Below are 27,522 nucleotides of genomic sequence, written 5' to 3'. Positions count from 1 at the left end.
TTTGGTTTTGACATTGTTTATTTTTACAGTTAGCAATCAAACACGGAAAAAAAAAATCTGAAAGCTGGTCAGAAAAACACAGCGCAATTTAGAAAGCACGGGAAAGATGATGAAGGTTCAGGAGCAACTGGATCTCCCAAGCTGCCTTTTAGGGATCAGTTCACCTTTCCAATGAACAGATGAAAAATCTGATAGCATCAGTGACCAAAACAATTTTCAATATTCAGTGGAAAAAACATTACTCTTTAAAAGTTTATAGTCTACATTTACACTATATTCTTCAATTGTTGTTTTTCTAGTACAAATCTGAGGAAAAAGCAAATTCCATTGCACATATGAATGTTCTCCTGGCATCTCTTCCCTCTCTCTCTCCCCATCTCACGCATGCCCCTCCAGCCCCCATGATTAGTTACCTTGTTCTTCTGGAACAGGAAGGCAGGATACAATCCCTAGGAGTAGGCATGTTGCGTTCCCTCTATAGTAATTGCGCATTCTGCCACTTGCAGATAAAGGGTTTTGGAACTGAACTAGTTGTCTCACAACTCTGAGTTAGTGCCTAGCAGAATGCTGCCCCACCCAAAATTTTGATGAAAATTATTGTCTTACAGGCTCTGCATTTAGTGACTATATTTAAACAAGCCGGATGTCTTATAAAGATTCCCAAACTAATAAGGAGAAACAGGAAATCAGTGAAGTTCAGTCAGAGTTCCTATCTCCCGTATTACCAGAAGCCTCACAGCAGTCAGGTCAGAAGTAACACTGGAGCGATTTACCACAGTGGTAATAACTGCTTCCAGTTGCACGGCTAAAGCTGGAGATTTGGCTGGGGTCTCATTTGCTATTTAGCTATTAAGTATCCAAAGATCTTTGTCCAGTTGACTTGGAGGCCAGTACCAGGAAGAGGAGGTACTTCGAGATGTGTGGTCTCTATTTGTATTCCAAATGTGGGGGGTGCGCACGTGTGCCACATGCCTGAGCCAGAAAGTTTCCTTAGCAGTGTTCATTGAACCACACGTGTGGTGCATCCCGCGGTACTCAGAGCCCAGGGTATCATAGGTAACGTGGGTCAACACCTCTCTGTGTCCCTCTTACCACTGAGTAGTCCAGTCTGCAGTAGAAGCGATGGAGAGCAGGTATTGGAATACTAATAGGGACCACATTTCTCAAAGAACCTTCAGTTACAGATAAGTAACCACTTCTTCTTTGAGTGATGGGCCCTACATGTTTTCCAAAAGTGGGTGTGTAGCAAGCAGTGATCGGTGTGGAGCTGAGTGCGAGAATGAGGTAGGAAGTGCCGTCTGTAGTAGGGCATGGCCTATTGCTGCGTCCGCAGCCACTGCTTGGGCAATGGCGTGGTGGGCGTGACTGCGCAACAGGTGGCTTGCCAGGAAACCTCCATGAGGCGGGCCGATGTGGCTGCTTGTAGAGAGTGACTCTGTCTGGAGGCTGCACATTGGATTGTGTGTAGTATTTGCGGATGCACCTGGAGACCCATTTGGAGATTCGTTGCAAAGAGAAGCCTTGGCCCTTGGAGTGATCGGCAATGGCCACAAACAGTTTCAGCAATGCGCAGGAGTGAGTCCTGCACGGATAGAATGTTAGTGCACAGCAGACATTGAGGGAATGCGGACTCTGTCTGCATGGGAGATGCATGGTTTGGGACAGAAAACAGTTAGGTGGATGGACTGACTGAGGTGGAACTCCAAAAGTACGTTTGGAGAAATTTAGGATGTAGGCAAAAGGAAACTTTATCCTTGTGGAACACTGTGTAAGGGTGGGTCAACCATCATGGCCACCAGTTCACTGATCTGTCGAGCTGAGATGATGGTAACCAAGAACATCACCTTCATGGAGAGATGGAGCACGTGGCCAGCAGTTCAAAGGGAGGCTTTGTGAGGGCGGAGAGAACAAGATTAAGGTCTCACGGGAGTGTGGGCTTGAATACTGGCTGGAAAGTATTGAGGAGACCCTTCATGCAACCAACTGTGCTTGGGTGTGTAAACACAGAAGCGCCATCTACTGGGAGAAGAAAGACACTGAGCACTGCCAGGTGGACCTGTATAGTGCTGAGGGCAAGGCCTGATGTTTTGAGATTGAGACGGTAGTAAAGGATAAGAGATATGGATATTGCACTCAGTGGATGGTGAGGTAGGTGACCCATGAGGTGAAGTGTTTCCATTTAGCTCGGTAGCATACCCTGGTGGATCCTCTCCTGCTCTGAGTAAGTATTTGCCACACCAGTGGTGGAGCACCCCCATCCAAATACCAGACTGTGAAATGAAAAGGGCCCAGACTGGGATAGCAGATTGTCCCGATTTTGTGTGAATAGATCTGGGAGCGTACAAAGGCAGAGTGGTCTGTGGGTGGAGAGGTCCGCAAACAAAAACTGATGGGGCCAGAACGAGGATATGGGTATTATGGTAGCTCAGTCCTGCTAGACCTTGTATAGTACTTGCAGGAGGGGGGGAAGGCGTAGCAGCAGTCATCTGACTGGGGGAGGAAAAGAGCGTCATGCTGCAAGTCTTTCCCTAAGGCTTCCCTGGAATAATAAAGGGGCTGCTTGCAGTTCTCGTGAGTGGTGAAGAGATCCCAGTAGGGGATGCCCATCGGTGGAAGAGATGTTAGAATGTGCCATCATGCAGCTCCCAGTCACTACTGAGGTAGAGAGTCCTGCTGAGCATGTCGGCCAGGGAATTTTGATTGAACGGGAGATAGTGTTGAAATGTTACGTGGCGTTTGATGCACCGGTTCCACAGGTTCCAGGTGTACCCCCAATCCACTGGTCTGATGCACCAGTTCCACAGGTGGATGGACTCGGAGCAGAGGGAGGGAGACTTGGTGCAGCCTTGCTTTTTGATGTACACAACTGCTGCAATGTTGTCAGAGAGGAATTGAATGTGACAGGAGCGGAGGAGAGAAAGAAATGCCTGAAACACCAAATGGACTGCCCTCAGTTCTAGCATGTTTATATGCATCCTGACCTCTTGAGGCATCCAGACATGCTGGGCTGTGTGATGGTCCAGGTGTGCCCCCAACCCGCAAGGGAGGCATCTGTGGTGATGGTGGCCTCTGGGGTAGGAGGGGTGAAGGGGGTACCGACCATGATCTTGGAAGGGTTGGTCTACCAGGCGAGGGAGGCCAGCAGTGGGGGACAATGAGTCTGGCCTCCAAGCAGTCCCAGCTGGGACTGTAGATAAAGAGGAGCCACATTTGGAAGCAACACAAAAGTGCAGATGTGCACATGGTGTCACGGAGGTACAGGCTGCCATATATCCAAAGGAGGGAGAGACAACGATGAACTATGATACATGGATTGTGGCGTAGGTCTGTAATTATGGCTGTCAGCATTGCAAAGTGGTCTGCCAGAAGGAACGCTCATGCCAGGATGGAGTCAAGCTGCACCCGAATAAAGTTAATCATCTGCGTAGATATGAGCATTGACTTCTCCTTGTTGATGCAAATACCTAAAAACATCAGGAGAGCGCCAAGGGCTAGGATGGCAGTGATGAGTTCTTGTTGCAATAGCACAACAAGGAGCCAGTCACCCTGATAGGGGTACACAAGTAGCAGAGGCAGTGTATCTGTGCCACGACAACAGTGAGAACCTTTGCGAAGACCCGGCGAGCCGCCGCTATGCAGAAAGGAATGACCCGGAATTCGTAGTGGTGGTGTCCTACACAGAAACAGAGAAATTTCCAGTGGACCAGATGAGTGTCGATATGGAAGTAGGCATCCTTCATGTCGAGCCATGAACAAGGCCCCCTGAGGAGAAGAGGGGATAATCAATGCCAGCATCACCATGCAGAATTTGGATTTCCTGATAAAGATGTTCAGTAGTCGAAGGTCGAGAATGGGGCAGTGTGTCTGCCCTTTGGGATGAGGAAGTATGGAGAACAGAAGCTTCTTCCCAGATAGGGAGGTGGTATTTGCTCTATGGCTCCCTTCACGAGAAGGACGTCTGCTTCTTGCTGGAGAATGCATTGCTGGGAAGGGTCCCCTGGGGCTGCCCAGGAGGAGGGCTGATGTGGGAAAGAGAGAAAAATTCTATGGCATATCCATTGGCATGATCTTCGGTATCCAACAGTCCATGGTGATCTTGCCCAAATTGTGGGCAAATAGGGCAAGATGGCCCCCAAAGACAACGTGGAGCGCCATGGGAAGCACTGGAGAAGGTTTATGGGTCTTGACAGTTTAAAAAAATGGTCACTAACCTTCTGTAACTGTTATCCTTCAAGATGTGTTGCACTTGTCTATTCCACTGTAGATGTACGCAGGCCCCGAGCACAGTCGCTGGAAATTTTTCCCTTAGCGGCACCCATGGGGGCAGCTCAAATGCACTCTCCTGCCATGCACTCACAGCGCCAGTATAAAGCACCCAGCTCACCCCACTACCCTTATTTCCGTCTTTCTGGCCAACTCTGATATAAGGAGTAGGAGGGCAGGTCATGGAATGGAGATGTGCAACACATCTCAAACAACAACAGTTACAGATGGTTAGTAACTGTTTCTTCTTAGAGTGATTGCACATGTGCATTCCACTGTAGGTGACTCCCAAGAAGTTACATAGGTGGTGGGGCTGGAACTCATGAACACGTTGACTGCAAAACAGCTTGACCAAATTTGGCATCGGCCCTGGACTGTGTTGAGTGATGGCGTAGTGAGACGAGAATGTGTGCACTAAAGACCAAGTTGCTGCTTTGCAAGTGTCCTGAATAGGGATCTGTGCTAGGAATGCCACTGATGATGTTTGCAACCTCTTGGAATGAGCATTTAGGTTAACTGGTGGCGGAACACCCATCTGATCATAACATGTGCGAATGCATGATGTGATCCAGGACAAAATTCTCTGAGCAGAGATAGGGAGACCCTTCATCCTGTCAGCTACTGCTATGAACAGTTGGGTCAATTTACAGAATGGTCTGGTGCTTTCTATGTAGACGCTAGGGCTTGTCTAATGTCCATAAGTGAAGACACTGTTCTTCCCTGTTTGCACGTGGCTTCAAGTGGGGAAAAAAACTATTACTAATCTTTCTGTAACTGTTGTTCTTCATTATGTGTTGCACATGTCCATTCCAATGTAGGTGTGTGCACAACCTGAACATAACTGCCGGAATTTTTTCCCCAAGTGGTATCCGTTGGGTCAGCTCTAGTGCACTATGGTGCCACATATTCATAGTGCTAATATAAAGGGCCCTGCCAAACCCTCCCCCCCTTCAGTTTCTTCTTGTCGACCGCCTCCAAAAGGAGGGGACGGAGCATTGGTTTTGGAATGAACATGTGCAACTATCTCGAAGAACAACAGTTACGGAAAGGTTAGTAACCATTTTTTCTTCGAGTGCACACACATGTCCATTCCAATATACACAAGCAGTTGTATGGGAGGTGGGTTCTGAGTTCAAGGACAGGCTGACTGCAAGACTACATGGCCAAAGCTGGCATTGTCTTTAGTCTGCTGTATGATGGCACAGTACACTGTGAATGTGTGAACTGACGACCAGAGTGCTGCCTTGCAGATATCGTGAATCAGGACTTGTGGTAGGAAAGTAATGGGGGAAGTTTGAGACCTTGTGGAATGAGCCATTAGATTAGCTGGGGGCAAGATGTTCACAAATTCATAACATGTCCTTAAACAAGAAATAATCCACAATGAGATTCTGTGCAGAGATGAGGAAACCTTTTAATTCTTTCTGCTATTGCGATGAACAGCTGAGTAGATCTGCAGAATGGTTTGTATGAAGAAAGTCAGGGCTGGCCAAACATCCAATAAGTGGAGGCACTGTTCCTCTCTCTTTGCATGTGGCTTAGGGTAGAAAACCGGCAGAAAGATTGCTTGACTGCAATGGAATTGTGAGATGACTATTGGAAGAAATGATGGGTGTGGTCACAACTAGACTCTGTCCTTGAAAAAAGAACATCTATGGGGACTCCGATGTGAGGGCCCAGATCTCTGAAACTCTTCTGGCCGAAGTGATAGCCAACAGGAAGGCCACTTTCCAAGAAAGGTGTAAAAATGAGCACGTTGCTAGCAGTTCAAAGCAGTACTGTAAGCTTTGACAGGACAAGGTTCAGGTCCCAGGGGGCATGGACAAGGGACCTCCAAATCTTTGAGAAACCAGATGGAGAATCGCTTCCATTTTTGAAGGTGGGTGGCCCTGGCGGAGGGCTTCTTACTTCCCAGTAGGACCTTGCAGACCTGCTTCGAGCAGGATTCAGCCATGGAGCTTCCAGGCCATCAGATGAAGAAAGCTGAGATTTGGGTGCAGCAGCTGACCATGGTCCCAAGAGATCACGTCCAGATGCTGTGGAAGCCGTAGCTATGCCTCTAAGGACATGCCTAAGAGGGTGGTGAACCAATGCGGCCTGGGCCATGCCAGGGCTATGAGAATGACCTGCACTTGGTCTCCACTGATCTTCATCAGAAATTTGGGAATCAGAGGGCGAGGAGGAGATGTGTAGTACAGCTGTCTTGACCATGGAAACGGGAACACATCGTTAAGGGACCCCACACTGTGACCTTACAGGAAGCAGAACTGATGTTGCAGGTGGCAAACTGGTCTATAAGCGGAGTCCCCCACCATTGAAAGATGTCCCCCATGATGTCCAGCATAGGTCCCCAGTGACCTTTAGGCCAAGCATCCAATAGCACCCCTCTGCCTAGGTCCATGGCAGGGTAGGAGTGTCTGGAAGAGTGGTGGGAGCGACTCCTTGGAAGAGAGGAGCATGATCCAATCTCCAACCCAGAAGATGATGAGTCTCTATCTGGTGACCATGGAGGTGCGGTGATCATTAGTTGGCAAAAGCAAATGGGACAAATGCCCAGTTTTTCCTAAAAGGGGCTCGGGGGGTGAGCGGGTCAGCCCTCTGCAGCAGAGGAGGGCTCGGACTGGCTCTGTGTGGGGAGGGGGTGTGGCTTGGGTGAGTGGCTCAGGCCAGCTCCACTAAGTGGGGGGGGGGGGGGCTTGGGCAAGCGGCTCAGACCAGCTTAGGGGGGAGGAGGAGGGTTGAGAATATGGTCCCACCATCATAGCAGGCTCCGGCTTCCAGCCTGGCCAGGGGATGGCTTCAGGGGGAAGAGGAGGCACAGGGGTCATGGCCACAGTTCCAGCACTGGTAGCCCCCGCTCCCCTTCTATACAGGTTCCGACGCTCCTGTGAGGTTCCGACTCAGGCCATGCAGTGATAAGCGGGAGGTGGAGAGCTGTCGACCTACACAACCTGTCATACCCTCACTGCTAAGAAAACCTTCCAGCTCAGACACCTCGCACACATGCGCACCCCCCCCCATTTGGAATACATGTAGGGACCATCACTCAAAGATGAAAAACAAGTTTTTCAGCTAACCAGATGTCCAGCTTGCACAGAAAATGGCAACGTGTTTTTAATCTTTCATTTCTCCCATCTGTTCCTCCTCAACTCCAGGTAAACAAAAACGTTCTAAGAAAACATTGTATAGGACGCAAGCCTGCTGTCAGAACCAAAGGTCTGAGCTCACTTGGAGTGATATTTCACTTCACCACTCTGCCCTGACTGACTCAGGAGAGCACCATACTTGATCTTCTACAGAAGAAGGGAGGCACTGCTCTAATGTGAAAGGCTTGAGGCTAGTGTGTGAACTATGAGGGCAGATGCAGCATCTGTCAAATGACTGAATGAAAATGAAACAAAGTTGCAGGATTTTGGGGGGCCACACCCACTATCTATACATAAAACTTATGATCCCAATAGCACAGGTTCAGGGACATTCCTGCCACTATTCTCACTGGAGAAGAAACATCAAAAACTGTGAAGAAGATAAAAAACCACTCAAATACCAAAGCAAATAATCTGTTGAACTCCAGAGTAGAAGTACCTTGTCATGGGGGCTTGGTGGGTCAACCAGGGCCATCCTCGTTTACCCAGTGCAGGGTTGATATACCCCATCACACAGTTGTTGGGATTCCTTTTGAGTCAACAATCACGACCCAGGGGCTCAGGACCTCTGGCGGGGCAGAGAAAACAAACAGTCCGTAGTCCCTGGGATGGGCAAAGCAAACACTCAGTCTGTAGCCCCTGGGGCTCCCGGCCAGGGCAAACAATAACAGTTGGGACTCTGACCCTGTGGGCAGGGCAGAGTGAACCGTCTAAATCAGGAATCCCCGGTAGCAATGCCTAGTGGCAACTGCGGGGGGTGGGGATAGGGGAACCTGGGCCCTTCCTACTCTACCAGGTTCTGACCAGCGCCCTATGAAGCCAGTAAACTCCCTATTAAGACTTCAAGCCTTGGCTCCTAACACATTCCCTGGGTCACTTCCTACCATAAAGCCCCTCTCAGGCATTTCCTCAGCTGGCAGCAGCTTGGCATCTCTGTGGTCGGCTGGTCGTCCGCAGCATAGTCTGGGTCCACAGTCCCAATAGCCGGGTGAGTCAACAGTTCCTCTGCAGGAGCCTGCAGCAAACATCCTTTCTCCTCCTCCTCCTCCTCCAGCCCAACTGAGCTGGGCTGCCTCCTTAAACCTGTCCACTCCACCTGGACCATGCACAACAGGAGCGAGGAAGGGTGGTCTCCTGGTCCCACAGTGATTGGTCAGCACCTGTTGGCCCAGTGCGGGGTTCACAGTATCACAGAATCATAGAATATCGGGGTTGGAAAGGACCTCAGGAGGTCATCTAGTCCAACCCCCTGCTCAAAGCAGGAACAATCCCCAATTTTTGCCCCAGATCCCTAAATGGCCCCCTCAAGGATTGAACTCACAACCCTGGGTTTAGCAGGCCAAAGCTCAAACCACTGAGCTATCCCTCCCCCCCTCAATACACCCTGATTTCCCCCCCCCCCCCATACACCCTGCTACACCCTGTCATACATCCTCCCCCTCAAGTCAGGACCTGATGGCTGTCCTCCCTCATCTTCCTCTCTGCCCACTTGGGAAAAGAGATCAGCATTTGCATGGGCTCTCCCCAGGCGGTAAAGTCCCTCGAACTTGTAGGGCTGGAGACAGAGGTACCATTTCTAATTCTAATCCTGGCATTAGTGTCCTTCAAGGAGTGGGTCCATCGAAAGGATGCATGATCTGTCATGCATTGGAATGGGTTCCCCAGCAGATAATGTAAGACTTCAACAGCCCATTTCACTGCCAGTGCCTCTTCTTCTATTGTTGAATATCTCATTTCACAGGGAAATAATTTCCTTCTTTGGTAGAATAGTGGGTGTTCTTCCCCATCCTGCTCCTGGGATAGCACCGTTCCGAGGCCCACCTCTAAGGTGTCGGTCTGGAGTATAAACCAGTTCGAAAAGTCTGGGTGGAATAGGGCTGGTTCTTGACTCAATCAGTCCTTCAGAGTCTGGAAAGCGTGTTCACAGTCCCTGGACCATTATGCCCTCTTAGCTGGGAGTTCTTTGTCAGATCCCTAAGGGGCGCTGTTAGGGTGTCAAACTGGGGCACAAAGCGTCTATAGAAACTGGCCAGTTCAAGAAACTGCCTCACCTGCCTTTTGGTCAAGGGGGTTGGGCAGTCTCTCATGGCCTGGACCTTATCCACGAGTGGGTGCAACCACCCATGCCTCACTGTGTATCCCAGGTATATCACCTCCTTCTGTCCTAGTGGCATTTAGATGGTTTTTCAGTTAGCCCAGCTACCCCAAGTGCTTGCAGTACTGTGGTGAGGTGTCTTAGATTATCTTCCCAGTTGGCACTGTATACCTACTATGTTGTCAATATAAGCTGCTGTGTATTGATCATGTGGCTGCAACAGCTAATCCATAAGCCATTAGAAGGTCGACACAGCCCCGTGTATGACATGGTTGTAAATGGGAAAAGGCCGAATGGCGTGGCAAAGGCTGTCTTCTCCTGGGAGGTCGGGGTCAGGGAAATTTGCCAATACCCCTTTGTTAGATCCAGTATAGATATAAACTTGGCATTCCCTAGTCACTCGAGCAGTTCATCCACCCAGGGCAGAGAGTAGGTGTTGAATTGTGAGATTGTACTGACTTTCTGGAAGTCTATGCAGAACCTCATGGATCCATCAGGTTTTGGAACGAGAACAATGGGGCTCCTCCCCTCATTGCAAGATTCTGTCATGGCCTCCAACGGCCAGCATCGACTTGAGCTCTTCCCAGATGACTTCCCACATCTTCCTGGGCAGCGACTGACGATGGTCTGGCCCGCGTAACAGGACTCAACTGTTAAGGACAGTCGGAGGCTCTGACCCTCTGGGCAGGGCAGGGTGAACAATCAGTCCAAATCAGTAGTCCTTTGTAGCCACTCTTAGTGGCAAGTGCAGGGGTAAGGGAACCCAGGCCCACTCTACTCCACCGAGTTCCAACCCAGGGCCCTATGAAGCCGGTAAACTCCCTATTAAGGATTCAAGCCATGGCTCCTAACACATTCCCTGGGTCACTTCCTACCATAAAGTCCCCCTCAGGCATGTCCTCAGCTGGCAGCGGCTCGGCGTCCCTGTCAGTCTCTGTGGCCGGCTAGTCGTCCGCAGCATAGGGCAGGTCCATGGTCCCAACAGCCGGGTGAGTCAACAGTTCCTCTGCAGCAGCCTGCAGCACACATTCTTCCTCCTCTTCCGCCAGCCCCAACTGACCTGCGCTGCCTCCTTTTATCTGTCCCCTCCACCTGGAGCCTGTATAACAGAGGCAAGGAGGTGAGGTCTCCAGTGACTGGTCAGCACCTCTTGGCCGTGTGCAGGATTGATACAACCCATCACATACCTGAAAGTCAGAAAGTCCCATAATGAACATATTTGGGAAGGCTGGAAAGACCCACAAGGGAAAAAAGCCATTTACAAATCAATTCTGCTTGCACCACCTTCAAAAATGCTGTCCAATAAAACGTCTAAAAGGAGGCGAAGAGGGTTATAATGAGAACAACCTAAAGGAAATGCACACCTTCTACACCTGCTGTCCTCACTAACCCTTAAAGCAGAAGTCGCCAAACTGTGGGCCACACCTCCCTATGGAGGTGCAGAGGAATGTTCGGGGGGCCCAGCAGGCCCGGGCCAGCCCCCACAGGAGGAGGGGAGGGAGCGACACCCAGTCCTGCCCCACCCCCAGCTCTGCTCCGGCCCTGCCTCCAGCCATAGTCCTGGCTCCCGGCCTCCTTACCCCTTCCACATCCCCTCACACAGAGCTGCGGCCTAACTCTCAGCCCTGGTGGGCGGGGGTGGGGTGGGGTGGGGGGAGAGGCGCAGACAGGGGTAAAGGGGGGCACAACCCTCAGACGTTTGGGGACCACCGCCTTAAAGAAAGGCAAGGAAGGTAGTTTGCTCACCTGCTTCAAGGGGTTAGTGAAGTTAGCAGCTGCAGCATGGGAAACTTGATAGCCTCAATTCAGCTTGATAAAGAAATAGGATTAAATGGGATTTTCTGAAAGGCAATGTTTATATTTAGGGGACTTGGCTGGACATTACTCTGCTGCCCTAAAGGGTAAAATGTGTCCCTGCTGTAGACCAGGAAGAGCCATCTGCTCATAAACAAGTGCCTTCCAAGTATGTAGGAGGGGAATGGGTACCTTCTCTTGAAAGATCTTTGACAGCTGTTAATGTATGTTACAGGGCCTAGATGCTACTAGGAGAGGCTCCATAGACAAGCAAGAGAAAGAACCCATGTCAAGCTACGCGTGGGGGAAAAATGAAAAGTCTTTCTTCCTCCCGCTTCTAGCAGCTATAAAGGGGAGTAGGGTACACGGGTGGAGCAAAGACATGAGCTTGACAAACTGGCTTCTTGGGTTATGTACTATCACTTTTCTCCCCCTCCACACAGCAGCCCAAGTACAACTGTACAAATCTGGATAAGCCAAAACTAAACTACCATTACCTGGTCTGCGCCAACAACATCCACATCTTCGCCTACATCTTCTGCTCCACCATCTGCTGAGAAGTCTTCTGCCTTGATCACATCTTCGCTGGAACGAAAAGCCGAGCAGTTTAGTTCCTGGCCTGGAAACACACTTCCCTTTGACGGAGGTTCTATTTAGAATGTGTTTTGCTTGCGGCGCTAAAAGGGAGGGCAGATTTTAAAGACTGCATGCACATGATACGAGTTGCTTTTAGGATTCTTGCATAAAGAAGCCCAAAGTCTTTGGCCCAAAGTGGGGAAGAGCTTCATTATATTCTGATAAAACGAATTTTGATTCGTGCAACTTGGCACCAAACAACCAAAAAGTGTAAAAAAAAAACAAAAACCAAAAAAAACCCACCACCCACCTATGAGTCTGTCCAGTAAATCCATTTAAGGAGAGTGGGCGCTGTCACCCTGAAAACTGCATTTCTGGCTGGAGTTTGTGTTTTCCCTTTTAACCTTGACAAGTGACATCTCAGATTTCTGTACCTGAGATATTACAGAGAAAATATTGCTTTGTTTGTCTGTGTGTTTTCTTGGTGCACTGGATGGCACATGGAGTCTAGCCAGAGGCCCTGTTCTGTGGATAGTGTTGGGCACTTCCTCCATTATGTCATGTTCTGTGTGGAGCTCCCACACAGTTGGCCTCAGGCCCTGCAGGAAGGAATTCACCAGAAACACAGCAGCACAGCTGCTGAGGCCAAGACGATGTCTCCTTTTCCAATTTCTCTCTTAGGAGTAAAGAGGAGCTGGGGACAGGTGGGGTGGAGAAACACCCTTCTTCATTCCCAAACCCAGGGCTGGGTAGTAACTGGTACCTGGGAAGCCCCTTTCGCGCTCCACAAAGGGCTAGGGAGTGATTCAAATCTGAGGTGACGGGGCTGGAAAGCCCCATTCTTCCCTCTGCAACTTTTTCAATGGGACTGGGAACTACAGAAGTCAGGCAGGAAGCCTTCTCCTCCTTCCCCAGCTGCCTATAGGACTAGGGAGCAACGGGAGTCTGGGCAGCTAGGGGAGAGGGTTGTTCACTCCCTGTACGTCCAAGAGGAGAACACAGAAGTTGGAAGATAGAATCAGGAGGAGGGTATGGCCCCAGGCAACTGCTCCATAGCAGCACTGAGAACACAAGGAGTGCCCCAAGGTGTGAACTGTAAGACACTGCACTAATTGCACACAGTTTTGTAGTCTGCGTATTTGAAAAATCCCAGCTCTTTTAGGGGCTTGTGAACCATTTTTCCCTCACCGACGTCTTCTGCTCAGTCCCACTGGACAAAAGAATGGCAGACATTCTTGGAGACTTGTATCTTGAGACTTCAACCTCTTTCTGCTTTTCCCTGCTGCAGCAGTGAGTTCTGGAGTGCACAGGAAGTCTGGAGTCTTGTTTGTTGTCTCAGTGTGGCTGGTTTCAGGCAGGGACCCTGTAACAGACAATCAATAGCACTATTCTTCATTCTCGCTCTCTGAGACATTGAGAGAGGAATACTTCAAACAGCCCAAGAGAGAGGAAAAAGCAGCGTTTGTTACAATGGGTGCAGTCATTGTGGAAGCTAAATTCATAGAGACACTCTGAGCAAAGCATTCATTTTAAAATTCCACTGTGTTGAATGACCCAGCTAAAATCTATACAAAAAACCCCAAAATGACGGCTTGGGCAGTGGCTGATTTTGCACAGCGTATGTGAGACCTCCAGCTTAGGTTTCTGGGCCCTGACTCTTCCTCTCCAGACCAGAGGGCACTGTCAGTGCTGCACATGTTATACCAATAAAATAAAAACCAGCAGGATCTTATTAAAGGGGAAAAGGCAAAATACTACATTTATTGTGAATATAGAAAGAATCATAGTAAGTAGTTAGATATAGCTATAACATTCCATTCAATCTCATATTTATTCACACATTCATTCATACACACACACACAGGTTCTGCAAGGTTGTTATCATAGTTACCAGCCTTAGAGGTGCTCATGCCAAGCCACTGGCCAGGTGGCCTGGACATGAAGAGGGAGCAGGGCCTTGTCAGATGCACATCTGATGCTCCTGGAAGTTGGTTTGCAGAATCAGACCCCAAAGTTCTCACTTTCAGAGTCCATTTTTATAGGAGTTTCTTCCTATGCCAGTCTATGGGAATTGCTTCATCATGCTGTTGCTGAATCAATCAGCAGATAGCACATTCCTGATGGCTCCGTGCTGCCAGATGTTATCTTGTTCTTTGGTTCTCCCATTCTTGAGGCTGTTGGGTGGATTCCAGTCTGCCCTCCGGGGGTCCTCTGGTTATTTCCACTTGACGCCTTCTTCAGCCGATGGACACTGGATTCTTAGGCTGGCACCTCCCTGATCATTCAGTTATTATCCACACCAAGCATCCATCCACATACATCCTCTATCTCTATTTTAATCACAATTGTTAACAAAGCTAGATGAATACAACAAAAGGGTGGGGAGTCTCTGGGTGCTGTTTCTATTGTTACAGAGTATTGCTTTGAGTCTCTCTCTGTGTGAGTAGTTGTTGTTACAAAGAATTGCTTTGAGAACAGACTCTGTCTTAGAATGTACTAACACAATTAGCAGCTTGCAAGTTTCACACATAGAAGGAGAGAAACAGTACCAAAAACCAAGAGACCTCTTAATTAGTAATACCCTGGAATTTAAACTATGGGAAATCAAACTCATTTGTGATTTTAATACAGAACTTCTTTAATATGATCTAACATAATAACTGTGCACATAGCCTCTCTGGAAAGGCAGACCACCTTTGTGACATGCTGCTGCAACCCCGCCATGTCCCCAGAGATCAGGGGTGGGCAAACTACAGCCCGCGGGCCAGATCTGGCCAATCAGGGCCTTGGATCCGGCCTACGGGATTGCCACCCCAGTGGAACTGCGGGCCCCGTGCCGCTCCCGGAAGCAGCCATCACCACGTCCCTGCGGCCTCTGGGGTGGGGACTGGGGCAGAGAGCTCCGTGCGCTGCCCTTGCCTGCAGACACCTCTCCCCGCAGCTCCCATTGGCTGTGAACGGGGAACCACAGCCAATGCTTTGGGGCTTTGGGGAAGGTACCCACAGGGGAGGGCAGCGCGTGGAGCCCTCTGTCTCTTTCCCCTCCTCCCCCGCGCCTCCCTCCCCGGGGCCACAGGGACCTGGTGCCGGCCGCTTCCTGGAGCAGCGTGGGGCCAGGGCAGGCAGGCAACCTGCCCTGGCTCCACTCCATGCTGTTGCCACCCAGAGCCACTCCAGGTAAGCAGCACCTGGCCAGAGCCCACACCCCGACCCCCTGTCACACCCCACACCCTTCCTACACCCCAAGCCCCTTCCCGGAGCCCCCTGCCACATCCCAAATCCCTACCGCACCTCAACCCCCTGCCCTGAGCCCCCTGCTGCACCCCAACCCCGTCCCAACCCTGCATTCATGGCTCTGCATGCAATTTCCCTACCCAGATGTGGCCCTTGGGCCAAAAAGTTTGCCCACCCCTGCCATAGATACTGGACTCTGAAGGGAGTCCCATCAACTCCTCAGATGAAGGATGATGTGCAAAGCATAGCCCTGAGGATGGCTGTAAGCCAGAAAGGGAGGAATTAAAGGATCTTCTGGAGAGGATTCCCTTTGTTCTTCTAACAGAATACATCCCAAAAATAGCAACAGTAAGAATCTATATTTAGCACTTCTATAAATAACTGTTTTCATTATCATAGGGCTTCATAAAATTTATCTAATCCTCACAATACCACTGTGTGGAGTCAAGTAATATTATCCTCACTTAGACATGGAGAAACTGAGGCAGGGATGTTAAGTGACTGGCTCAAGGCTACCGAAGGCATGAATGACAGCAGGGACTAAAACAGAACTCGAGAGTTTCTGGCTCCCATACTCAGACCACTGGACCAAGCCTCTCTCTAGTGAATGATGAAAACAACAAATCTGAAGGGAAAAATATAGGGTTTAGAATGGCAAGTCTACAACAGCCCACACACTGCAGTATTTTAATGTGATATGTTATCCATTTTTACTGAGGACACAACCAATCAGATTTAACAAGATGGTGGAACTTTCATACCATTAGACAATTTTCTTTTAAAAGAAGATGTCTTAGATCTGCTTGTGGGTGACAATTCTCTTAAACTGCTGATAACAGAATTCTCCTCATCTTCATTTGCCAGCAAAGAGTTCCTGTACCAAACCAAGGGGTGCCATTCATCTCCTCTGCAAGATGCTGGCTCTGTTATATACCTCTGCAGGTAACCATACCTGGGGAAAAATGAGAAGTATAAGAAAAATCAAAATTTCTTCTGTAGCTATCTAGGCTAACCCTTCCTACATTCGGGTTTTTTCCCTCTCCTCTGCAATTGGGGAGGCAGAACCAGATCCATCAAGCAACAGAAAGAGGGAGGGCCTGGCTCCCCCTTCCGAGAAAACAAATCAGTGTGAGTGCTTCCGAAGCTGAAAGATTGCTCAGAACATTACAAACAACTCTTGAGTCCCAATAATTACAGAGCCACATCCATCTTTTAGTACAATTTCCTACACTCTAGCACAGGGAAAGTAACTGTTTGTTGCTGCTGCCAGGAAGCAATTTACTGGGTTGTTTTCTTGTAAGATAACCCCTCCCCAGCAACTGAAAGGTCTAGTCCTGCCTCCTCAACTGCAGAGCAGAGGGAAACCCAACTGAGAGGCATTCCCTTTGATTTAACAGCAAGACAAAACGAACTCCGGAATTAGAAAGCAGGGGTGGGGGCTGGCGGGCTCAATGCTTTCCAGCTACAGCTCATCACTTCCAATCCAGCCAGCACTGTTAAACCAGATCCCACGTTAGAACATGCACACCGTGAACATTTTATACATTTTAATATAATTAATTATATCAATAATTATTTTAATTATAATTTTATATTGTTATTACTACTCTGATTCGGAAGGCAGCCTGGAAAATATCAGAGCTTTCATCAAAACAAGAAAAAGACAGTCCTGGGAGGATGACTCAGATGATTAGAGTCATGCATCATGGAGACTCAACACACTGATTATGCAATATGTTAGTTTCAAACAAGAGTGTACTGTAACTAAAATTTTAGGGTCTAATCCAACTCCCACTGATGTCAGTGGAAACACTCCTATTTTGAAGCCCTTAGCACTGTTTTTTTATTTAATAAATTGTTTCTATGTATACTTTGTGGCAAACACAAACTGACAAGTAAAATATTTTACCACTAAACTCCATATACTTAGAACAAGTTGGCTATACTCCTTTCTAACAAACGTCCTTATTCTCTTTATCATGTGTTATAGGTGCATTCACAAACGTTATGCAGGTCTGTTCACCAGTCCTGTGCCTGATTAATAATAAAAATGAAAATAACCAGATGTTTATTTTCAAAAGTTCATGTTGACTTAAAACATTCCATCCTGTAATTTATGGTGCAACTAAACCTAAATATTTCTAAAAGGAAATATAATCTCCAGACCTTGCAAGGCATTTTGAGCCTCCCAGAAAAGAAACTGTTACTTTACAAACATAGCTTGAATGTAGAGTTGTAGATAAAATTGCAATTTCCCCCTCCTTGAGAACTTTATTGTTTTTCATTTATTTCCAACATAGGTGGGCAAGTCAAAGACAGCTGAAGATAAACTCTAGGTGTGTTTCTTGCTTGGTTCCTCACAAGAGTGGTCAAAAGATGAGCAAACCAGTAGGGATATTCCTGCTTTCTTGGAATATACCCACTGGAAAAAAAATTAGACACAGCCTCGGAAAATCATCATGAAAATTTACCATCCTGCCCATCCTGCTGATGAAATATTTTCCTTTATCATTTAAAAAAAAAAAGTTACTCTCCTAAGACAAATTGGTAAATAGAGTTTTGCAAGGGTGAATTAACAGAAATCCACCTGGGGGGAAAAGATCACCATATGGAAGAGAACGATTGCTTAAACCAAGTCCACATTGTGATGATGGAGTTAAACAAACGTTTGTGGAAGGTACAATCTAGTGGTACACACAAGAGATCCTGGCTGGCAAAAATGCAAAATTAGAAAGGGTAATTACTATAATTATAGACTGATCAAAATCAAACAATCAGAGGTCACAATACAAAAAAGGGAATCTGCACACTGCACATTTTCCCCCTGCACGTTGCATTTTTATATCTTATTCATTTCTCAATATGCAGTCTGTGTATAACTGAATCCTGAATACATTTGGTTTGTCACGGATTAAGAGTAGCATGAGGTTAAACATTTTACCACTCTTAATCCTTGGCATACAAGTCATTTGAAGCTCTCCATGAAAGATCAGTTCCAATTGAACCCATGCTAATGCTATAACCAGTAAGCTTAACAATCCAGTAGTGAGCAAGTTACACGGGGCATGGCAGGATGCAGGCAGCATGCTTTTTTTCCTACTTGCTGCCTGGTTTCTTCTCTGTCATGAAACTTTACCTATTGACACTGACTAAGGAAGAAAAGAGAAGGAATGGAATGGAAGGAACCAAGGGACAGAAAGGAGGAAGGAGCTCCTGCAGTACCAGAGACAGAGAAGAGCAAACACTGAGGAAGCAGGGTCTATGGGTTTGTCTACACTTAAAACGCTGCAGCAGCGCTGCTGTAGCATTTAGTGAAGAGGCTACCTATGTTGACGGGAGAGTTTCTCCCATCCGTATAGGTACTCCACCTCCCCAAAAAGAAGGATGCCCTCTTGTCAACACAGCGCTGTTCACACCGGAGTTAGATCAGTACAACTATGTTGCTCAGGGGTGTTCTGATTGGATTTTCCACACCCCTGAACGATGTAGTTATACAAACATAAGTTGATAGCGTATACCAAGCCTAACAGACACTATCATGTTCCTCTGTACTAGGATACAAAATATCCAGAGCCATAAGAATAAATGGCCCAGTGTTATATTATTATTTTTTAATATTTACATTACAATAGCACCCAGAGGTGCCAATCAGAACCAGAATCCCATTCTGTCAGGGTCTACAAAGACATAGTTCCTGCAGTGAAGAGCTTCATGCGACATATTTTGTAACAGAATCCTCAGAGAAGCTAGTCTGCCCCAGTCATATGGATTGTGGTTTTGGCTCCTTCCATTCCGTTGTCACTGTATAAGCTCTATCTCCACCTCTTCTGCTTTGCTCCAGGACAGAACTTAAACCGGTTAACACTTGAGACCACCCTTAAAAAAAGGGTTCTATTTGCTCCTGCCAGCCAATATACCTCCCTCCCTCATATATCATGTTAACACCATTTTCCCCCATGGCCTTTTTTTTTTAAAAACACCTTTTTTTTTTTATTTGGTTGTAATTATGGCTAAAAACTGATTGGGTATGTAGATGCACAACCCCAAAAAACTGCTAGCACAGACTGAAATGGAGAAGAAATCAAAACTGAAAAAGTGTCCAATCATCCACACTTCTGATGGGAAACCAAACAGATTTCCAAAGTTGGCCAGACAGAGAAGTACTTGAATAATTCTTTCAACAATATCAAGCCATCCATTATACAAAGACACACTGTACAAAAACAATCTATGCACGAGTGTGTAAGTGCTGCATATGACATGCATCACCTAAGATCACTTGTCTGGCAGTAAGCAATAAAGGTAACTTACACTAATTTTTTGTCAGGCTTTAGTAGCTTATTGGAGAATTCACTGATGATTAACAGAAAGCTTAAATTTGGAGGCAGGCATTTCCCTTCCACTCCAGCAGCTCCTTGAAAGGCAAATTCAATCCCTTCTCTATTAGAGGGGAAAAAATAAGAGGGACAAGGTAACTTAACAGAGAAAATAAACACAAACAATGCCATGGACAATATATGGTTATGTGGCACATACTTGTGTATCATGGCTACTGATTCTCTGGATTTCACCTGATCCCAGCCAAATGTCAGTGAAAAGCGACGAGCAAGTTCTTTAATGTTTGTGAAAGACGAATCCATGCTGTGGGTACTACCATGGGTTTCTGTATGTTTCTGAAACAACTGCAAAACCACAAACACCAACATGTAAACTTCCAGGCAACAAAAGCACAAGGAGAACACACCAGCCATACAATACTTACCTCATGTAGAGCGAAGCATTGCAAAGGAAACGAACAAGCGCAAAACAAATTCATTTGCTGAAGAATCACACTCACTTGGAACAAACCTGAGAGGTTTGAGCACTGCCTGGGAAAATATCTGCAAAGGGTGCCACTCTGTTTAGCAGGTAGGATGCCTTACTTGCATAGGCCTCTAATCCTGCAAAATGATAAGTGCCTTCAACTCCCACTGAGATCAGTGGATCTAGTCAGAGGGCTTAATCTCACCCTGAGGGTTAGAGAAAATCAGAGCATGGTTACACAACGGCTAGTTTTGAAAGAGAAGCAGCAACGCTTGCCCACGTAGTTGAGGGCATGACTGAGCCAACCGAGAGACACAGACCTTATTGCCAAGTTTTTTTCTAATAGAACATGTAGGTAGTTTGTTCCCTGCGACCTGAAAATTTTGAAGGTCAATGAAAGACCAACCTGGGCCAGTTGTCTATGTGATATGTAACAGACTTTCTGACTATGTGGGCAGAATATATGTGGCCAAATGCGGCTCACCCTCACTTTATCTCGTATTTCAGGGGTTGGGTCATGGATCTAAGCTCCTGGCGAAGTGTGTGAAGTCAGCAGAGCTCATATATCAGTCAATCTAGGAGGAGTCTGTTCTGCAACTTAGGAGTATGACATGGATGCTGGGAGAACAGATGTCCATGAGGAAACCAGGCTAGAGCAGTTTCTAAAACAGATTATTAGGCTCAATACTGCTATGGCAGAGTTGGTGTAACTAGAGGAGCAGGGGCCATCATCAGGTGTGTCCAATTTTTTCAATAAAAATCTAATTTAAATTCTCTAGTCAAGCATGGAAACGATGGGGGCCTGATCCCAGAAGGCACTGAACACCTCTGGAGAAATGCCAACCACCCCCAATTTCAGTGGGAGTTGAGGCTGCTCACCACTATGTACCCAGAGGCCCTTAGTCTGTATCTTGCAACACAAGACGTTCCATGAATAATAACAATCCTAAAAGATCAGGTATTTGGCAAAAAAAATTAGGTTTTTACTCTTAGGCCAAAGGGCTCATAAGGTGCTTTGACAAAGAAAAGCACTTACATGAATTCAAGAAAGTGACTTTTTCACTATCTATTTAAATTAGTTTGAATAACTATGACAAGGTACCTAGAAAATTATAGTGTGGGGATGGCTTTCATCAGAGTCCCTTTCCTTCTGCATTACTCTTACCTGCTGCAGGCAGAGAATCAACGTCTTGGCACTCAGGATTTTGTTGTTGTGCCTCGTCCTGCTCAGGGTTTCCTTAATTATATCTCCAAAATCATTGTAGGTCTATTAGTGCAAAAAATACATAACAGAAACATCACTACCTTACTACAGCTTTATGAATACACAATACCTGGGGTACACTCATGAAACACAGGAAAAACAGAGACTGCTAAGAAAAACTGAACAATTCATAAAATATTCCAGGTCCTAGATATCTTGCTAAAAGGAACTTTTTTTACATGTTTTCACAAGGATAATTTTATTTATGCTCCTTTGTAAAGTACTGTGAGATCTATGGATGAAAAATAGTTAAGTATTATTCTGACAGGAGGACTGAATCAATGAGTTGGAAACAGAATATGGAGATTTTCACACCTAGACTACTGATTCACACCCAGCCCTGGCCACGTGGATACCAAGTGTCATCGCCAGCAGATGGCTATTGAAACCACTCATTTCACTCAAGTTTAGAGTGATCCTAGTGACCAAGTGCCACCACCACAAATGGCACCTCTCTGGCAGTCTTCTACAGAAGCCAAAGAGTTAATGAACGGGGAACTAAATTACCCTGTCTCTTAGTAATCATTCATTCTACTCTAAGGTACATTAGCAGAGCAGTGGGGAGAAGCCTGCACTGCTACTGTTCATTTCTGCAACCATTTTGTGCATAAACAGATGACTCTGGCCTCCAAGGTCGCTAATCCAGCACCTTCCACAAGTACTAGAGTCACTTTCATGGCGTAAATGCATTTTCAAAGCTAAGTGTTACCTTCATATAGTGCTTATAGATCTCAGCAGCCGCAGACATCTCCACCACGGTAAACACAATTAGCTTGCAATAGACTGCAAGAAGACTCCGCCTCCTGTGTAAATCATTCAATTTGTAGCCCTCCTTTTCCCTCTCCTCCTCTTCTGTCAAGTCTAGGGAAATAAACATGCTAAGGCTTTGTTCTAACATTTTACTTAATGTATTTTATTTTTAAGGCCAACTTCAACCCAAATTACACAAACTCAGCTGTTCAGTCAACTCTCTAAATAACAGACACTATCCTTACCAAAGGATATAGGTTTATTTCCATTACAAAGCTCACAGCTGATGACAGTGCAAGCTACTTATTTGTATATCCTTTCTATTCTAATCTTTGTAGGGATTTCACATTTCTACCAGTCAGAATCTCCTTGTAAGATCCTGGCTATAGCTGTAGGACAGGACCAAAACACGGAACACAGAACAAAAACCAAACACATCTGACAGAAAAAGACCAGCGAACCATATCAACATCTTTTCTTTAAAAGAAATCAATGCCAGCACCCAGCACTCAATTCATGAGTAACTCCACAGAAACAAACCAGTACACACAGCCTGTGAGAGAAGAATTCAGTTGCAAGTTTCCAAGTAGTTATCAACACTGACATCTGACATTTACTTAGCATGTAAACTCTCTGGGACAGGTCATTTTGTTCTGTGTATGTATAGTGCCTAGCACAATGGGGTCCTGGTCCACAACTGTGGGCCCCAGGATTACTTCAGTACAAATAATAATACATTTGGGAACCAATTGCTTTTACGGCTTTTGCCAGCCCTGTTGCTGGAGGTGCTTGGAGAGAGTTACCTGCGGAAGGAAAGCCTGGGAGAGTTAGACTCCTGCCTGGAGTGAATTCTGCCTCCTCGCTGCCAGAAAGCTTCCCTGATCTCTGGCCTAGGAATCCCACATGACCTGTTTCTGGCTTTCAAATCCAGCCTCTGGCCTAGGAACCAATGAGAGGCAGGTAGGCTGACCAGGAGTAAATGACTGTCAGGGTCAGAACTGACAAGGGGCAGCTGACAGATAACACAGGCAGATAGGCTCATGGGAGAGAAAAGACAAGGAATCACTCCTGGATGCAGGAGTTTGCTGAGTTTATTGTAGGGGAGAGAGTAAGACAGTGAGTTTGGAGGGGGAAGTTGGGACCCTTTGTTGGGAGGACTGAGGAATTGAAAATATGTTTCTTCTCATGTTCAATTCCTCAGAGCAAGTTGCTGGGTAAGTATCATAGAAATGTAGGGCTGGAAGGGACCTCAAAAGGTCAGCTAGTCCAGCCCTCTGCACTAAGGCAGACAAGTAAACCTAGACCATCCCTGAGAGGTGTTTGTCCAACTTGTTCCTAAAAAACTCCAATGAGGGGGTTCCACGACCTCCCTTAGAAGCCAATTCCAGACCTTAACTACCCTTATAGTTAGGAAGATTTTCCTATTATCTAACCTAAATCTACCTTGCTGCAGATTAAGCCAATTACTTCTTATCCTACCTTCATGGAGAACAATTGATCACAGTCCTCTTTTTAACAGCCCTTAACATATCTGAAGACGGTTATCAGGTTCCCCCTCAGTCTTCTTTTCTCAAGACTAAACATACCCTGTATTTTCAACTTTTCCTCAGAGGTCAGGCTGTCTAAACCTTTCATCATTTTTGTTGCTCTCCTCTGGACTTTCTCCAGTTTGTCCACATTTCTTAAAGTGTGGTGCCCAAAGCTGGACGCAGCTGAGGCCTCACCAGTGCCAAGTAGAGTGGGATGCTTACCTCCTATGTCCTACATACAACATGACTGTTAATACACCTTGGAATGATATTAGCCTTTTTCACAACTCTTATTCTTTTTGTGATCCACTATCATCAGTTACCAGGGCGTGGATGGGCATGCCTAGTGGTCCGACCAGGAGTCTTGCCTAATGGTTAGAACAGTTGTCGGTGCCTAGGGTCAGAGGTCAGATGTAATCGGATCAGAGGGGTTAGAACCGGGTTACCTGGAGGGAGGCAAAGCTAGGTCCAAGGGTTCCAGACAAAAGCAGGGCTGAAATAAGGCTGGGAACAAGGCAGGAGCAGGACTGAAATCAAGATGGAAGCAGGAACTATTGCAGCTGTGGGCAAATGGTCGAAGCAGCCACTGAACTGTTGATTAAGAGCTGGTCTGCTGACCCGTCCAACTGATCAAGTGGTGTAGCCAATAAGGCAGCCTACGACAGGCCCGCTGCATTCATTAGGGTGCCCAGAGACTGGCTCTGTTGCAGGCCCCAATTCCTGATCCACTATAACCACCAGATCCTTTCAGCAGTACTACAACCTAGCCAGTTATAACCCATTTTGTAGTTGTGCATTTGATTTTTCCTTCCTAAGTGAATTTCCTCTTGTTGATTTCAGACCAATTCTCCAATTTATCAAGGTCGTATAGCCGCATCCTTGGTACCACAAAGAATTAGCAGCATCTTTTCAAAATCATTCACAACAAAACCTAATTATTGCATTACTATTCTAAATCTGTTTGAAAATGACAGAAGAACAGCAAATACCATAATACGTTCTGCAAAATCAAACTCACTCGAATAATATATATTATCCCTTAGTTTAATGGCTTGGAACTGTTATACATCAACTGATCCACAGTTCCTCAACTAAAATCCCTCCAGGAGCATGGTTAACAGAATAATTCTAACCCATTGAAATCTACCTCAAGGTTTGATAGTGCTACCCATCATTGTACTATGTACCTCAGCCCCTTCCATATAAAAATCAATTAGCAATACTTCCTCTGGAAAAGCCACAGCAGACATAAATCTGTGTACACTGAGTGATCCATTTTGTTTGTATTCATATGCTACAGCTCTATTTGTAAAGAAATCAAAAAAATTAGCAGCCCCTCAGCCTGGCAATGTCAAATGCTGCAGATGAATGACATCAGAAAATGTTAGTTTACTTCCTTGCTGAGGACAGTGGCTGACCTTTGATTTCTTCTTTCTCCTCCGTGAAAACATGATCCTGGATAAACAAGAGCATCTTTGACTGAAGGGATGTGCTGGGAAGATACTGAAGGACTCCTACAGCTTCATCGTCACCTGAAGATTGGTGACTCAAAATCATCAGTAAATCACAGAGTATCATGAAGGCCTGTAACATACACACATGCCAAACAAGGATTTAGGAATTTGGGGGAAAGCCACCAGGACAATGATATTTTTTCATCTCCATTATCAACTATTACTCCTACAAGACCAAAGCTCTGTCTTTGAGCCTGGTCCCACAGGGATGGAGTACCATAGCTTAGCCCTTCTGGAGATGCCCTTGTAAGAGCTGCATGTTTAATCCCCACCCTGATCTCCTAAAGATTTTCTACCTTGTATAAAGAAGCTGCATTCTGTCATATGCCAATGTCACTCTTCTTAGAAGTCTGGGAAGCTGAACTACTGAGCACTTTGTCCCTGATTTTCCATTTCTGTAGTTACGTTCTCAGCCATTAAACCCATTTTTTCAGGCATTTATAAATAAACGAGAGCAGTAAATACACTCACACCAACAGTGATTGTTAAAAGGAGAAGTGCAAATGCAAATATGAAAATTCAATTTACTTCAGTAATATGTGCTGAAAGTGCCCTGGCAACTACCCAAGTTAGAAGGAGCATTCACAGCACATCAGCAACGTAAAGAGCAACCTTTTGTCTTCTCTGCCACCACCCATTTAAGTTTCCTTGAGTCACGGATTGCCAACTCCCAATCCAGGGTGACACCACAGCACACACCACGCTGTGACTCCAGTTTATATAATTATGTTAATACATTTAGTCTTCAAATCACCTGACAAATATTAATCCATCCCAACAACACCGCTTCAAGGTAAATTTTGTTATCTCTGCTTTAGAGATGGAAAGACTGAGGGAGTCAATGGCAGAACTGCAATTAGAACTCCGGAGTTCATAGCATCCAGTCCTGTGCTCAAACCTCTAGACTTCATCTGTTTCTTTCCTCCTCAGTGCCAGAGACCTACATTGTAGCCCAGACGCTGGGAAAGTTGTAGGGGGAGGAGGAAAGTTATATTACATTGTGCATTTTAGTAGTCTTATCATTATTTTACATGTAAAATTTAAGACTATTTTGAAAATCCTTACAATATATTTTGTTAATGAAGATCTGGCTACATGCAGCCCAAGGATTTTACTAGTGGCAGCATTTAGGACAAGTTATTGTTGAGGAGGAAAAAAATCTTCCTATTTACATTTTCAGTTCAGTTTTAATTAACAATGCAACTCAGACTTAGCCCCCATCCTGCACCTGGCTCCATGCAGATGTATTCCTGTGCGTGTGCAGGATGCTGTGGTAGTTCAGTGCTCTGGTTAACAAGGACTCCACTTATTTTAAAATAAGACTTTTAAAAAGCAAAATAAATGAGGAAAAGGAGCTAAAGGAGGAGTGAGCAAAACACACCATTAAACAAACTAGCCCCTACGGAGCCACTGACCTTTTCACTTAAATCTTTATCTTTATGGCTGAGGTAGCATGCACAAATCTGGCAGAAAAATCTCAACTCTCTGTTCAATGCCAAAAGAGTCTCCTAAAAAATTATGGAAGAAAAAACAAAGATTAGAGAAATGATGGGCATTGACACCTAGGTAGCCAAGGACAGGAGTGGAGCACCAAACCATGTATATCTATTGAATCAGTCCCTAAATGGTCAGCACCCTTCTATCACTTCTGAAACATCAAAAAACAAAAGATGCCAGTTCCATGTCAGTATCTTCTGTATACAGGGATACAAAAGAGGAAGAGAACAGATGGAAGAAAGCAGCAATACTCAGTGCAGCCAGAAATCTCTAGAGAAACTACACCGTTGTTTTTATTTGCTCATGGATCAAAACATAGGCGAGTTCTCATTTTTGTAATTTAAAACTAAAATACCCCATTGAAGTGCTTAGTATGTTTTTGATGCTGCGTAGTATCAATTCACAAATAATAATTGTAACAGAAAACTGATGGTGAGATTGCCTAACACTTTCCCTGGGCATTCTTCATGCATACCATAGTGCACTAAACAGAAACAAATATGCGGTATGTAAAGACTGAATTCCAAGGGTTTTCTTTGAATATTGTATTTTCACTGTTTTTTGTTCAGGAAACAATCCTTGTTTCCACCATATGCCAGGATTCAGAAGCACAAAACTTTGCACTGAACACAGATAAGCACTTGTTTAATTTAATTATGCCCTTACAGAGATTTTAAAATGTCTCCACTTTTCCAATATTAAAACACAGGAGAGAGAAATGCCTAATCCTAATTTGGTTTCTCCAACAAAATGTTCACAGCATCATTTTGGGAAAGCGTGTCTCTTCCAGCCATCAAAGGACAGCAAGTGAATGTGAACCTTTCAAGTGCACCACTTGGTTTCAGAATTATTTGCACTGGCCAACCTTGGAAGATGACCTCTCCACAGCTGAAGCTAGCTGCCATAAGAGAGCAAAGTATGTGCACTGTAGAGCTGGTAGGATCATCTGCAAATAAAAGTACATATCTTTTAATAATGTGAAAGGCTTTGTAGTGAAAGCAAAGAATCAACATCTCATATTCTGTATGCTGCTTGTACAAGTATTTCTGCAGCATGA

At 45.9% G+C, this 27,522-nt stretch overlaps 1 protein-coding gene across 24 annotated transcripts in view; it reads right to left on the bottom strand.

Moving 5' to 3' along the window:
• Window positions 1-27,522, bottom strand: part of LOC140914828 (cohesin subunit SA-2-like) — a 99,138-nt gene continuing 71,616 nt past the window's right edge. For 7 of the 24 annotated variants that reach the window (XM_073353687.1, XM_073353694.1, XM_073353726.1 and 4 more), the window contains 12 exons: window positions 27,331-27,411; window positions 26,384-26,476; window positions 24,873-25,038; window positions 21,885-22,036; window positions 21,077-21,178; window positions 19,645-19,790; window positions 19,420-19,548; window positions 15,870-16,060; window positions 13,063-13,237; window positions 11,796-11,878; window positions 10,380-10,732; window positions 1-8,569 (listed from right to left, as the gene is read on the bottom strand). In XM_073353687.1, coding sequence (XP_073209788.1) covers window positions 10,449-10,732; window positions 11,796-11,878; window positions 13,063-13,237; window positions 15,870-16,060; window positions 19,420-19,548; window positions 19,645-19,790; window positions 21,077-21,178; window positions 21,885-22,036; window positions 24,873-25,038; window positions 26,384-26,476; window positions 27,331-27,411 — 1,602 coding nt within the window. In that variant the 3' untranslated portion in view covers window positions 1-8,569; window positions 10,380-10,448. The other 17 variants (XM_073353757.1, XM_073353585.1, XM_073353605.1 and 14 more) reach the window with 15 other exon arrangements.

The sequence above is a fragment of the Lepidochelys kempii genome, chromosome 1, assembly GCF_965140265.1.
Source record: "Lepidochelys kempii isolate rLepKem1 chromosome 1, rLepKem1.hap2, whole genome shotgun sequence".
In the NCBI taxonomy this organism is placed as follows: Eukaryota; Metazoa; Chordata; order Testudines; family Cheloniidae; genus Lepidochelys; species Lepidochelys kempii.
Note: the sequence above shows the minus strand (reverse complement) of the source record. Positions and strands in the feature narration are given on the sequence as shown.